At 47.6% G+C, this 11,452-nt stretch overlaps 1 protein-coding gene across 1 annotated transcript in view; it reads left to right on the plus strand.

Annotated features, from left to right (window-relative positions):
• RASAL2 (RAS protein activator like 2) overlaps positions 1-11,452 on the plus strand; it is a 184,420-nt gene that overhangs the window by 151,801 nt on the left and 21,167 nt on the right. Inside the window, exon 14 of the mRNA XM_014943486.1 lies at positions 377-1,238. Within this exon, the coding sequence (XP_014798972.1) occupies positions 377-1,238 (862 nt within the window). The remainder of the gene's footprint in view (positions 1-376; positions 1,239-11,452) is intronic.

The following is an 11,452-nucleotide window of genomic DNA, read 5'->3' on the forward strand; positions in this document are numbered from 1 at the left end:
ACTCCTGTTGAATCTTCAGAGCCCTGCAATACATAATGCTGGCAAAGGGTTAAATGGGATCTGAACTGCTCCGAAGCCTTGCTGGAGACAGAAGTGTCTAAGGGGGGAAGGGTTTGGTGGGAATGGTTTGCATTTCACCTGTGAAAAAAGAATGAAGATGAAGCACTTCTTGAATCAAATGTAATTCTCAAAGATAAGTGGTAATTAAGGAAGAGTGTGTTCTAACTTGAACACAAAATGCTCATAAAAGGAAATCTGGTTCCTTGAAGCTTTCAGTGGAGGGGGGAGGTTAAATGAGGTAGAAAGACTTCTCTGGGACAGATCTCTCAGGGTCTTGGCTGCTTAAAAATTAATCAAATTCCTTTCCACTCCACAGTGACTTGCATAAGCTGAAGTCTCCAACCCAAGAAAACGTAGATGGCTATTTTAGGGGCAAGACCTTGCTGTTGGTTCAGCAGGCGTCCACCCAGAGCATGACTTACTCGGATAAGGATGAAAGGGAAAGCATCTTGCCCAACGGACGTAGCATCTCTCTCATGGACCTCCAGGATCCTCACACGGCTCACAGCGACCACGCTTCTATGATGCACGACGTGCCTTTGCGCTTGGCCGGCAGCCAGCTCTCCATCACGCAGGTGGCCAACATCAAACAGCTGTGGGAAACTCAGAGCACGCCCCAGAGCGCTCCCCAGGTGAGGAGGCCCCTGCACCCGGCTTTAAACCAACAGGGCAGCCTCCAGCCTCTGTCCTTCCAAAACCCCGTTTACCATCTCAACAACCCAACCCCACCCATGCCCAAAGCCTCTGTGGACTCCAGCCTGGAGAACCTGAGCACTGCCAGCTCCCGGAGCAGAAGCAACAGCGAAGACTTCAAACTCAGTGGACCCAGCAACAGCAGCATGGAGGACTTCACCAAACGCAGCACGCAGAGCGAGGACTTCTCCCGACGCCACACCGTCCCGGACAAGCACGTCCCCATCGCCCTGCCCCGTCAGAACAGCAGCAGCCAAGCGCAGATCCGCAAGATGGACCAAGCTGGACTGGGTGCCAGGGCCAAAGCACCCCAGTCCCTGCCACACAGCGCTTCTTTGAGGAGCACGGGCAGCATGTCGGGGGTGTCGGGGGCCATGGTGACCGAACCCATTCAGAACGGGAGCCGGTCCCGGCAGCAGTCGTCCTCCTCTAGAGAGAGCCCTGTCCCAAAGGTGAGGGCGATTCAGAGGCAACAAACGCAGCAGGTAAGGGAAGCCCCTTTTATCCAGGACCTTTCTGCTTTGATGTTTAGCCGGTTGCTGCGCTGACCTTCAGAGCTTTTTGACCTTTGAGTTGAACTGAGCTGAATCAAGAATACGGGCACTTGAGCAAGTAGCGAGTGGTCGGGCATTGGAACAGGCTGCCCAGGGAGGGGGTGGAGTCACCATCCCTGGATGTGTTTAAGGGACGTTTAGATGCGGTGCTGAGGGACATGGTGTAGGGGAGGACTTTGTAGAGTAGGGGAGATGGTTGGACTCGATGATCCCAAGGGTCTCTTCCAACCTCAATGATTCTATGATTCTAAGTGTAAGGACTGGGACTGTTTAGTATGAGGAAGAGGAGGCTTAGGGGAAACCTCATCACTCTCTACAACTTCGTGAAAGGACACTGTAGAGAGGTTGGTGCTGGTCTCTTCTCACAGGTAATTAGTGACAGAACGAGAGGGAACGGCTTCAAGCTCCAACAGGGTAGGTTTAGACTGAACATTAGGAAATAATTTTTCACCGAAAGAGTGATAGGGCATTGGAACAGGCTGCCCAGGGAGGGAGCTGGAAAAAAGGGAGGGTGTTCAGACAGAAAATGTTACTGTGCCCTTTTTGATGCTAATGGAGGCCCTACCCAGCTCTGATGGAGTAATGTGTTGGCCTGGCAGAATTGTTCTCATTTAAGACCTGATTGAAGCCTGCCGGGATGTTCTCATTCCTGTAGTCTTTGGATTAGTTTTTAGTATAGAAGAGGATACCATGTAAAAACCTAGTTGCACTCTCCATTTTATCCTGTAAAAAAAAAGCAAGATGCTTTTTGCCATGGATTGTGCTGGGGTCATACAGGTTGGCCAGATTCTGTTCCGCTGATCGCAGTAGATATCACCAACAACAAGCATTGCTTCCATTTAGCTATAGAAGGATAAAGGCAGTAGTTTGCTCTTCCTTAGCTGTGTGGTTTTGTAGGATCCAAAATCATTAAAACCTTGATAGCAAACTTAGTTGATAAGACCTAGAAAAGCTGAGCTGTAAGTCATATTTCTTTTTGTGAGTGCTTGGAACTGTGCCATATTTCAGTTTCTAGAGGTGTGGGTTTTATCCATATTCCATTTATATTATTCTTTCTTTTGAAGCTGGAGAGGTGAGGGGAATGGCAATGCACTCTTAATATTTTTATTGCATTAAGGTTTGCCAATATAGTTATTTGTTGGGTATCTATTTTCTCACAGTACATTATTTAAAACGGAAAACAAAAAAAATGGAGCTTGTTGCATCAGAGTAAATTGAAACGTCCTTGACTCAAAAAGGCAATATATATTAATCTCAGTTAATCTTAGTTTGATAAGAATATATGATCTTGTTTTTCCGTTTCCCTCATACGTGCACACAGTGTACATTCAAAATGTTACAGGCAGCAAAGTCAGCTACAAAGACAGTTCAGCAGCCTCAGGAAAACAGGCAAAGTAAGACTCAGAAGGCTGGATCCTCCATTTCTACAAACTGGGGTAAAGCCACCAGCACAGGGAACACTGCCTTCTCTCTCTGAGCTGGTCAGGTGTCAGGTCGAGAGAAACCCAGCTCCAGTTTTTAGAACTGCAAATGGATATTTGGACTTGGTGTTAGTTACTGTGAGCTTGCAAATGTCTTGGGCAGCGAGAAAAGGGAGGAGCCTGAACTGGATGAACCATCAAAGCAGATCTGCTTTGCCCTTTATGTAGGTTAGATGCATGGATCTATTCTAACAGGCCCTTGGGAGCTGGTATAGTGCTTTGCTAAAAAGAGAATGAAGGGGTAAGGTTACATCTCAATACTGCTTTACTGTAGGTAATGACTGGGAAATGATGAGAGAAGTCACCTCAAGAGATTTTAATAGACACAGAAGTGCTGTATGAAAGTGTCTGTAAAGAGACCTTTCTCTGGAGCCAAACTGACTGAATACCTGCTTACAGGAAAAAGAAGGATATCTTTGAAAAGAGCATTGCCTTTCTAGTGGAGTTTTACTTTCTTATAAACCTTCAGCACTTTCACCTTCTTCCTGCAGTCCCCAAGAGCCTGAAGATCCCCTGTAGATGGTATAACCAGCACTGACCCAAGGTGGGGAGAAAGATAAAGAGCCTGAACGAGCAGCCTTCCTTGCTGGAAGGTCAGCTGCTCTTATCCTAGGCCTGGTCAACACTGAGCTGTCATGTAATTATACAAGGAGCTACACATTTAATCCTAGGTTGATGTGATTGTGTTGGGGTGAGGATCATTGATGTTTTCGTGAAGTTATTTTCAACTTCTGTGTAGGGAAGAACGCCTTAGTTGATGACAGGGTGCTACAGAAGATGGCATCGGTGTAGGATGCCAAAAGTGAAAGGCTTATGAAATGAAAACCTTCCCTTTCCCCATCTCCCTCAACCCTTGTGATTCTCTCATGATCCGCCTGAATGCCGCATCCCTTTGTCTGTTGGCATGCATTTCTTTCACCACATGACACCCTTTGCCTGGAAAGTTCCCCCCACTAGCTGAATCTGTAGTCTTTGAATGCCCTTTAATGTGTAGATACCATAGTTTTCACTTTGACCTCACCCACCCTGAACTTAGTGCGCTTTGCATGAGAGTTTTGCATTGGAATGGCGACAGTTTTTGTTTTATTGAGCATGATTTTTATTTTTGGGAGTCAATCCTAATTTCTTTTCTATTTCCTTTTCTTTCCTCAATGTCTGCTGCACCCCGTTTCGTCTCCTCCATCCATCTCGTCGCCGTGGTTACGCTGCTCCGTAACACTGCATTATGGTTCCTGGCACACCCGCACACAACCACCCACCCTCCTTCCTTCCACCTCCACCCCTCCGCCTCTCTGCATCGTTATCCAAAAAAAAAACCCAAAAAAACTGGCGGATGTCGCGGTGCTTGTTGTCCAATTAGGGTGAAAATTCCTTCCTACAGGCGACCGTGGCAAAACTGGGACCTCTTCCTCGTATTCTTGCCGATATCACCAAATCAATGACCAACCCTACGCCCATACAGCAGCAGCTGAGGCGTTTCACTGAGCACAGCTCTAGTCCAAACGTCAGTGGCAGTCTCTCCTCAGGGCTTCAGAAGATATTTGAGGACCCCACTGATGGGTATGTAACAGCCAGAGCTCGAGGGAAGATGCGGGATAAGGGGGTCGCTAAGCCTCTTGGAGGTGGGCACTTCATCACCTGAGCTATCTGCCCAGGCCAGCTGGAGGAGCAGGGAGCTTGGGCCTCTGTCACAAGGAACACACAGTCCCAGTAAGAGCTGCACAAGGAGGCACTGGAGACCTGAAGCTTTTGACTTAACCCTGGACTCAAACACGTCTCTAGGAGTCAGTGACTTCAGCTGCTAAAATCCAGTTTTGCAATTTACTGCCAGTCTGAGTGTCCGGATGCACAGTCAGCCATAATGTCTCCTTCTGGTCATCAGGCCGCTTATTTACTGCTCATGAAAAAACTGGGCTGGAGGTGGAACTTGTTACCAGTGGAATAGCAAAAATAGTCCTGCCTCTGTTTAGTGCAGCATTTCTCACACTGTAATAGCTGTTAATCTGAGATGAAAAGCTGTGACAGAGGTGCCAAAGAGCTTGGATGCTCTGGTCTCAGAGTAGGTTCTGTGTAGGTACAAAGAGTTCAGAGGTTCAGAGTAGGTACAAAGGCCAGTTTTGTCACGTGGAAGCATCTGCCCTCCACATCTAGATCTCCAGGAGCCTTCACACAACTCCTGTTGAATCTTCAGAGCCCTGCAATACATAATGCTGGCAAAGGGTTAAATGGGATCTGAACTGCTCCGAAGCCTTGCTGGAGACAGAAGTGTCTAAGGGGGGAAGGGTTTGGTGGGAATGGTTTGCATTTCACCTGTGAAAAAAGAATGAAGATGAAGCACTTCTTGAATCAAATGTAATTCTCAAAGATAAGTGGTAATTAAGGAAGAGTGTGTTCTAACTTGAACACAAAATGCTCATAAAAGGAAATCTGGTTCCTTGAAGCTTTCAGTGGAGGGGGGAGGTTAAATGAGGTAGAAAGACTTCTCTGGGACAGATCTCTCAGGGTCTTGGCTGCTTAAAAATTAATCAAATTCCTTTCCACTCCACAGTGACTTGCATAAGCTGAAGTCTCCAACCCAAGAAAACGTAGATGGCTATTTTAGGGGCAAGACCTTGCTGTTGGTTCAGCAGGCGTCCACCCAGAGCATGACTTACTCGGATAAGGATGAAAGGGAAAGCATCTTGCCCAACGGACGTAGCATCTCTCTCATGGACCTCCAGGATCCTCACACGGCTCACAGCGACCACGCTTCTATGATGCACGACGTGCCTTTGCGCTTGGCCGGCAGCCAGCTCTCCATCACGCAGGTGGCCAACATCAAACAGCTGTGGGAAACTCAGAGCACGCCCCAGAGCGCTCCCCAGGTGAGGAGGCCCCTGCACCCGGCTTTAAACCAACAGGGCAGCCTCCAGCCTCTGTCCTTCCAAAACCCCGTTTACCATCTCAACAACCCAACCCCACCCATGCCCAAAGCCTCTGTGGACTCCAGCCTGGAGAACCTGAGCACTGCCAGCTCCCGGAGCAGAAGCAACAGCGAAGACTTCAAACTCAGTGGACCCAGCAACAGCAGCATGGAGGACTTCACCAAACGCAGCACGCAGAGCGAGGACTTCTCCCGACGCCACACCGTCCCGGACAAGCACGTCCCCATCGCCCTGCCCCGCCAGAACAGCAGCAGCCAAGCCCAGATCCGCAAGATGGACCAAGCTGGGTTGGGTGCCAGGGCCAAAGCACCCCAATCCCTGCCACACAGCGCTTCTTTGAGGAGCACGGGCAGCATGTCGGGGGTGTCGGGGGCCATGGTGACCGAACCCATTCAGAACGGGAGCCGGTCCCGGCAGCAGTCGTCCTCCTCTAGAGAGAGCCCTGTCCCAAAGGTGAGGGCGATTCAGAGGCAACAAACGCAGCAGGTAAGGGAAGCCCCTTTTATCCAGGACCTTTCTGCTTTGATGTTTAGCCGGTTGCTGCGCTGACCTTCAGAGCTTTTTGACCTTTGAGTTGAACTGAGCTGAATCAAGAATACGGGCACTTGAGCAAGTAGCGAGTGGTCGGGCATTGGAACAGGCTGCCCAGGGAGGGGGTGGAGTCACCATCCCTGGATGTGTTTAAGGGACGTTTAGATGCGGTGCTGAGGGACATGGTGTAGGGGAGGACTTTGTAGAGTAGGGGAGATGGTTGGACTCGATGATCCCAAGGGTCTCTTCCAACCTCAATGATTCTATGATTCTAAGTGTAAGGACTGGGACTGTTTAGTATGAGGAAGAGGAGGCTGAGGGGAGACCTCATCACTCTCTACAACTTCGTGAAAGGACACTGTAGAGAGGTTGGTGCTGGTCTCTTCTCGCAGGTAATTAGTGACAGAACGAGAGGGAACGGCTTCAAGCTCCAACAGGGTAGGTTTAGACTGAACATTAGGAAATAATTTTTCACCGAAAGAGTGATAGGGCATTGGAACAGGCTGCCCAGGGAGGGGGTGGAGTCACCATCCCTGGCTGTGTTTAAGGGCTGTTTAGATGCAGTGCTAAGGGACATGGTGTAGGGGAGGACTTTGTAGAGTAGGGTAGATGGTTGGACTCGATGATCCTCTTCCAACCTAGACGATTCTATGATTCTATGAATAGGCATGCTTGTTACCTTTATACCCTTCAAGCTGGAGGGGAACAGATTTAGGCTGGAGATGAGGAGAGGGTTCTTCACTGTGAGGGTGGTGGAGCACTGGAACAGGTTGCCCAGGGAGGTGGTTGAGGCCCCATCCCTGGAGATATTCAAGGAGAGGCTCGATGAGGCCCTGGGCAACCTGGTCTAGTTGGGGGTGTCCCTGCTGACTGCGGGGAGGTCGGACTAGATGACCTTTGGAGGTCCCTTCCGGCCTGGACAACTCTATGACTCTATGATTCTATGATAAGCTTGGCAAGCCTAGCTTTCCTATTATTTTTTGATGCTTTTGCACTAAATTAAAAAAAATAATAATTTTCCATTTACTAAGGTAGCAGCAAGCCTGCTGAAAGAAACAAAACTTGAAAATTTCCCTGAATAAAAAAAAAAAAACCAACTAAAAAAACCACCACAGAAGCAGCTTTGTTCCAAATCGTAGCTCAGATCACCACGTGAGACTACATTTGCCCTGTGGTGCTAATTTAAAAGCAGAGCTACCTAAAAGCAGAGAAATAAACAAAGATAAAGTATCATAGAATAAACTGCTGCCAAAACAGTAAGTAAGTGCCGTTGTCTGAAGTGTGGAGAAATCTCTATCTCCCCATGATACAACAACCTATTGCTGGTCCCCAAATAAATACTGCTTTTTCATTACTCATCCCAAACTATGAATAATGCAAACACTTTCTGGAAAGGAGTGCTTACATGTACCAACTCCTAATGCACTTTATCAGTTGTTCAGAGGCGACAGTAAATCAAGATTTTCTTGTCAAAAGGCCAACATTCCTTTAACTTTAAAAAAAAAAAAATTCCTGTTGTGATTTGCTGTGTATGAAAATCTTTTCCTAAATCAGTTTAATCTTAAAGAGAAAATGAGTATTTAAATGCTTGGCACTACAGTGGAGGTAGAAAATGTCTCGATCTGCAGGTCAGAGGGAAGGTGGTTGTTTTTAAAGATGTCATATTAGCACGTACCGATCAGCTGGGCAGAGTGAGACTCTGGAAGGCAACTCCTGTGCTATTCCTTGGGGTTAAGTGTTTTCTTCTGTGGTCACTGTGAGGGTAAACATGGCCATGTTTGATTTACTTTACCTAGTACTGGAGATGTTTTTAAGCTCCTGCTTGCCACAAGACCTTCTAGGAAGGATGCTTCTCTGCACACAAGCACGAGTGAGGACTTTGACTCCAGAAAGTTGCAGCCTTTGAGGTTGAGACTGCCCCGTGCTGCTGGTGAAGCTGCATCCACCAGGAGCAGGAGGTTATGATCCTCCTTGCTGACATAGCCCAGTTGGCAAAAGCACTGGTGAGATGTGGTTAGGCATGGAGAAGGCTTTTGGCTTGTAAGGTAAAGCTGGCAGAAGAACTTAGTTGCCAGCATGAGCTCCTACTCTGTCGAAGGTTTCACTGGTCTCCCTGCTGGTGTAGCTTTCCTGGCAAACTCCTCAATGGTACAGTCAAAGTGAGGAAAATCTGGATGATGCCTGGGAACCCAGGAGCAAACAGGGCTTCAAAACTGCTTTGATACCTCAAGTTCATTAAAGTACAAGGAGATCAGAAAGTCTGAATCACAAAGCAAAGCTTAATATGCCAAGTTTGTAATACCAAAAAAAAGTAATTGCATATTATTTGAAGTGTATATGTTTGTGTCATCCTTTGGAGCCTGTGTTTTACGTTTGGGCATAGAGGGGTTGATAGGTAAAGTGTATTGAATACAACTAAGCCTAGTGCAAAAGGTGGTAGAAAATTTTTAGGCCAGTAACAAGGATAAATTTGAAGGATAAACTCCCTTTGCTGTTCTCAAGTGTCCAGTATGAACCTCTACTGTATGATCTGCTGTATTTTATTGTATAGTTCTGTGTAGTGTCCTAGCCAAAATCCCCGGGGAGGTGGTGCCTTTCCTCAGGGCTTGTTAAAGGAAGTGCCTACACAAATATGCAAATCAGGCTTTACTTGGAAGGTGTTAGGATAAGGAGGAGAAAGTACAGGTGGTGTGTCTCCAGTCTGTGCATGTACACCTTTCACGGGTGGCTTCTGCCATGTGAAATGTTCAGTTGGGTGTTTGCAAACCCCTGGCTCTTCTCATCTTAAATTGCTGATTCCCCAACTGCCCCAAGTAAATGAGTTCCCGCTGCTTGTTTAGCATCAAAGTGACTGTCTCAGACTTCCCTCTTCTCCACTTAGTTTTTACATTCAGCTTCATCAATGCCTGCAACTATGACTGGCTTGAGGGCAGCTTCCTTCTCCTCTCTTGTAGGCGATGTGCATCTACTTAGTTTTCCACTCTACTTGCCATACTAATTGTTTCCACTGGATTTGTTAGAGCCACTTGCTCCTACTTTATTCAGAGAAATCAATTTGTTCTTTCCTTCCCCACACTCTTGAGAAACGTCTTGAAGTGCCAAATCGAGTAGCCATCATTTTTTTTGAGGCGAATTCCATTGCGTCCTTTTAATTGCAAATCACGTTGTGGAATTCTGTTCTTATTTAAAAAAAGAAAAAGAGAAAAGAGAAGTTGGGCATGTTCTTTCTGGGCATGTTCTTTCTAGGCATGCTTTGTGGGCGTTATAATTATTAGACTCTGTTCTCTACAAGTCCCATTTGTTTCTGAATATAGAGCTGGGCCCTTTGTTTGCTGGGAGAGGTCACTTTTTGCCTTCCATTTCCATTTAGGAGGTAGGTGGGAACAGAAATGTCAGTGTGTTCCTCTGGAAGAGAGGCAAAGAGGGGAATTAATACAAGTTCCTAGCAGGCTTTTTCTTTTCCCCCCCTTTATTAGAGTATAACTCATAACCTATTAGCATGTGAAGTGCTTGCCATCCACTTGGTCTTTGTAGGCTTTCTGAGTTTGGCTGCTCAAAGTGTTCTGTCCTGCAGCTTGCAAGGTTGTTTGGCAAGGTTTGCTGCTGAGCAGCAGCCTGTTACAAGGCCAGTGATGTAGTTTATAGTCACCCTTCTGCTGTCTTAGTCCTCCATAACTCCAATGAACAGTGACACCGTTCATCCCTACCTGTTCCTACTTCCTCCAGCAATTCCTGCAGCCAAAGTATTTACCTCCTGGAAGAGCCTGTTGGTGGCTGGGTCACACATAGCTTATAGTCTCCCTTGCTGTGGCTGCCTCACAGCAAATACAGTCAGAAAAATCACAGAATCACATGGGGATGGAAGGGACCTCTGGAGATCATCTAGTCCAACCCACCTGCCAAAGCAAGTCCACCCAGAGCAGGTTGCACAGGAACTTGTCCAGGCAGGTTTTGAATTCTCCAGAGAAAGAGACTCCACCACCTCCCTGGGCAGCCTGTTCCAGGGCTCTGCCACCCTCAAAGTAAAGAAGTTCCTCCTCATGTTTAGGTGGAACTTCTTATATTCAAGTTTGTGCCCATTTCCTCTTGTCCTGTCCCTGGGCACCACTGAAAAAAGACCGTCCCCATCCTCTTGACACCTTCCCTTTAAGTATTTATAAGCATTGATCAGATCCCCCCTCAGCCTTCTTTAGACTAAAAAGACCCCAGTCCCTCAGCCTCTTCTCATAAGGGAGATGCTCCAGGCCCCTCATCATCTTTGTAGCCCCCTGCTGTACACTCTCCAGCAGTTCCCTGTCCTTCTGGAACTGGGGAGTCCAGAACTGGACACAGTGCTCTAGATGGGGCCTCACAGGGCAGAGTAGAGGGGCAGGATGACCTCTCTTGATCTGCTGGTTGTGCTCTTCCTGATGCACCCCAGGATGCCATTGGCCTTCTTGGCCACAGGGGCACATTGTCGGCTCATGGTCATCCTGTTGTCCACCAGGACTCCCAGGTCTTTCTCCTCAGAGGTGCTCTCCAGCAAGTCAGCCCCCAACCTGTACTGGTGCAGGGGGTTATTTCTCCCAAGATGCAGCAAATCTACCTAAGGAGCTTTGCTAAACTGTCACACTGCACTTGAGAGGGGCTATTAGCCTTCCTGCTGTGAAGGCTTCCTTCTAAAGGAAGAAAGGTCTAAAGATCTCTGCCTAAATCGAGGACTTTTTGCCAAATTTCTGCTCCTTCCTTTTACCTTTATACCCATCCTTGCTGAGCCTTCTTCCAGTGCTGGAGCCTTCATTGCTGCTCAGGACATCACAACATCGTTGTGGGCAGATCCTCTGGCCAGAGCTGGCCTAGGAGGTGTGTAGCACTCGCCAGGCCTTGTCCCCTGAGCGAGAGAAACAGAAATGGAGGTTGACATGATCCCTCACCTGACTCATGTAAAGAATCACAGAATCTTCTAGGTTGGAAAGGACCTTAAAGATCATCTTGTCCAACCGTCAGCCTAACTGACAAAAATAGACACCCACACCACAAACAAGGAGCATCATCACTAAACCATACCTCCCAGCACTACATCAACCCGTCTTTTGAACACCTCCAGGGATGGTGCCTCAACCACCTCCCTGGGCAGCCCATTCCAATGGCTGAGAACCCTTTCAGTGAAAAAATTTTTCCTAATATCCAGCCTGAACCTCCCCTGGCGCAACTTGAGGCCATTTCCTCT

This window comes from Calidris pugnax, unplaced genomic scaffold, assembly GCF_001431845.1.
Source record: "Calidris pugnax isolate Ruff unplaced genomic scaffold, ASM143184v1 scaffold63, whole genome shotgun sequence".
In the NCBI taxonomy this organism is placed as follows: domain Eukaryota; kingdom Metazoa; phylum Chordata; class Aves; order Charadriiformes; family Scolopacidae; genus Calidris; species Calidris pugnax.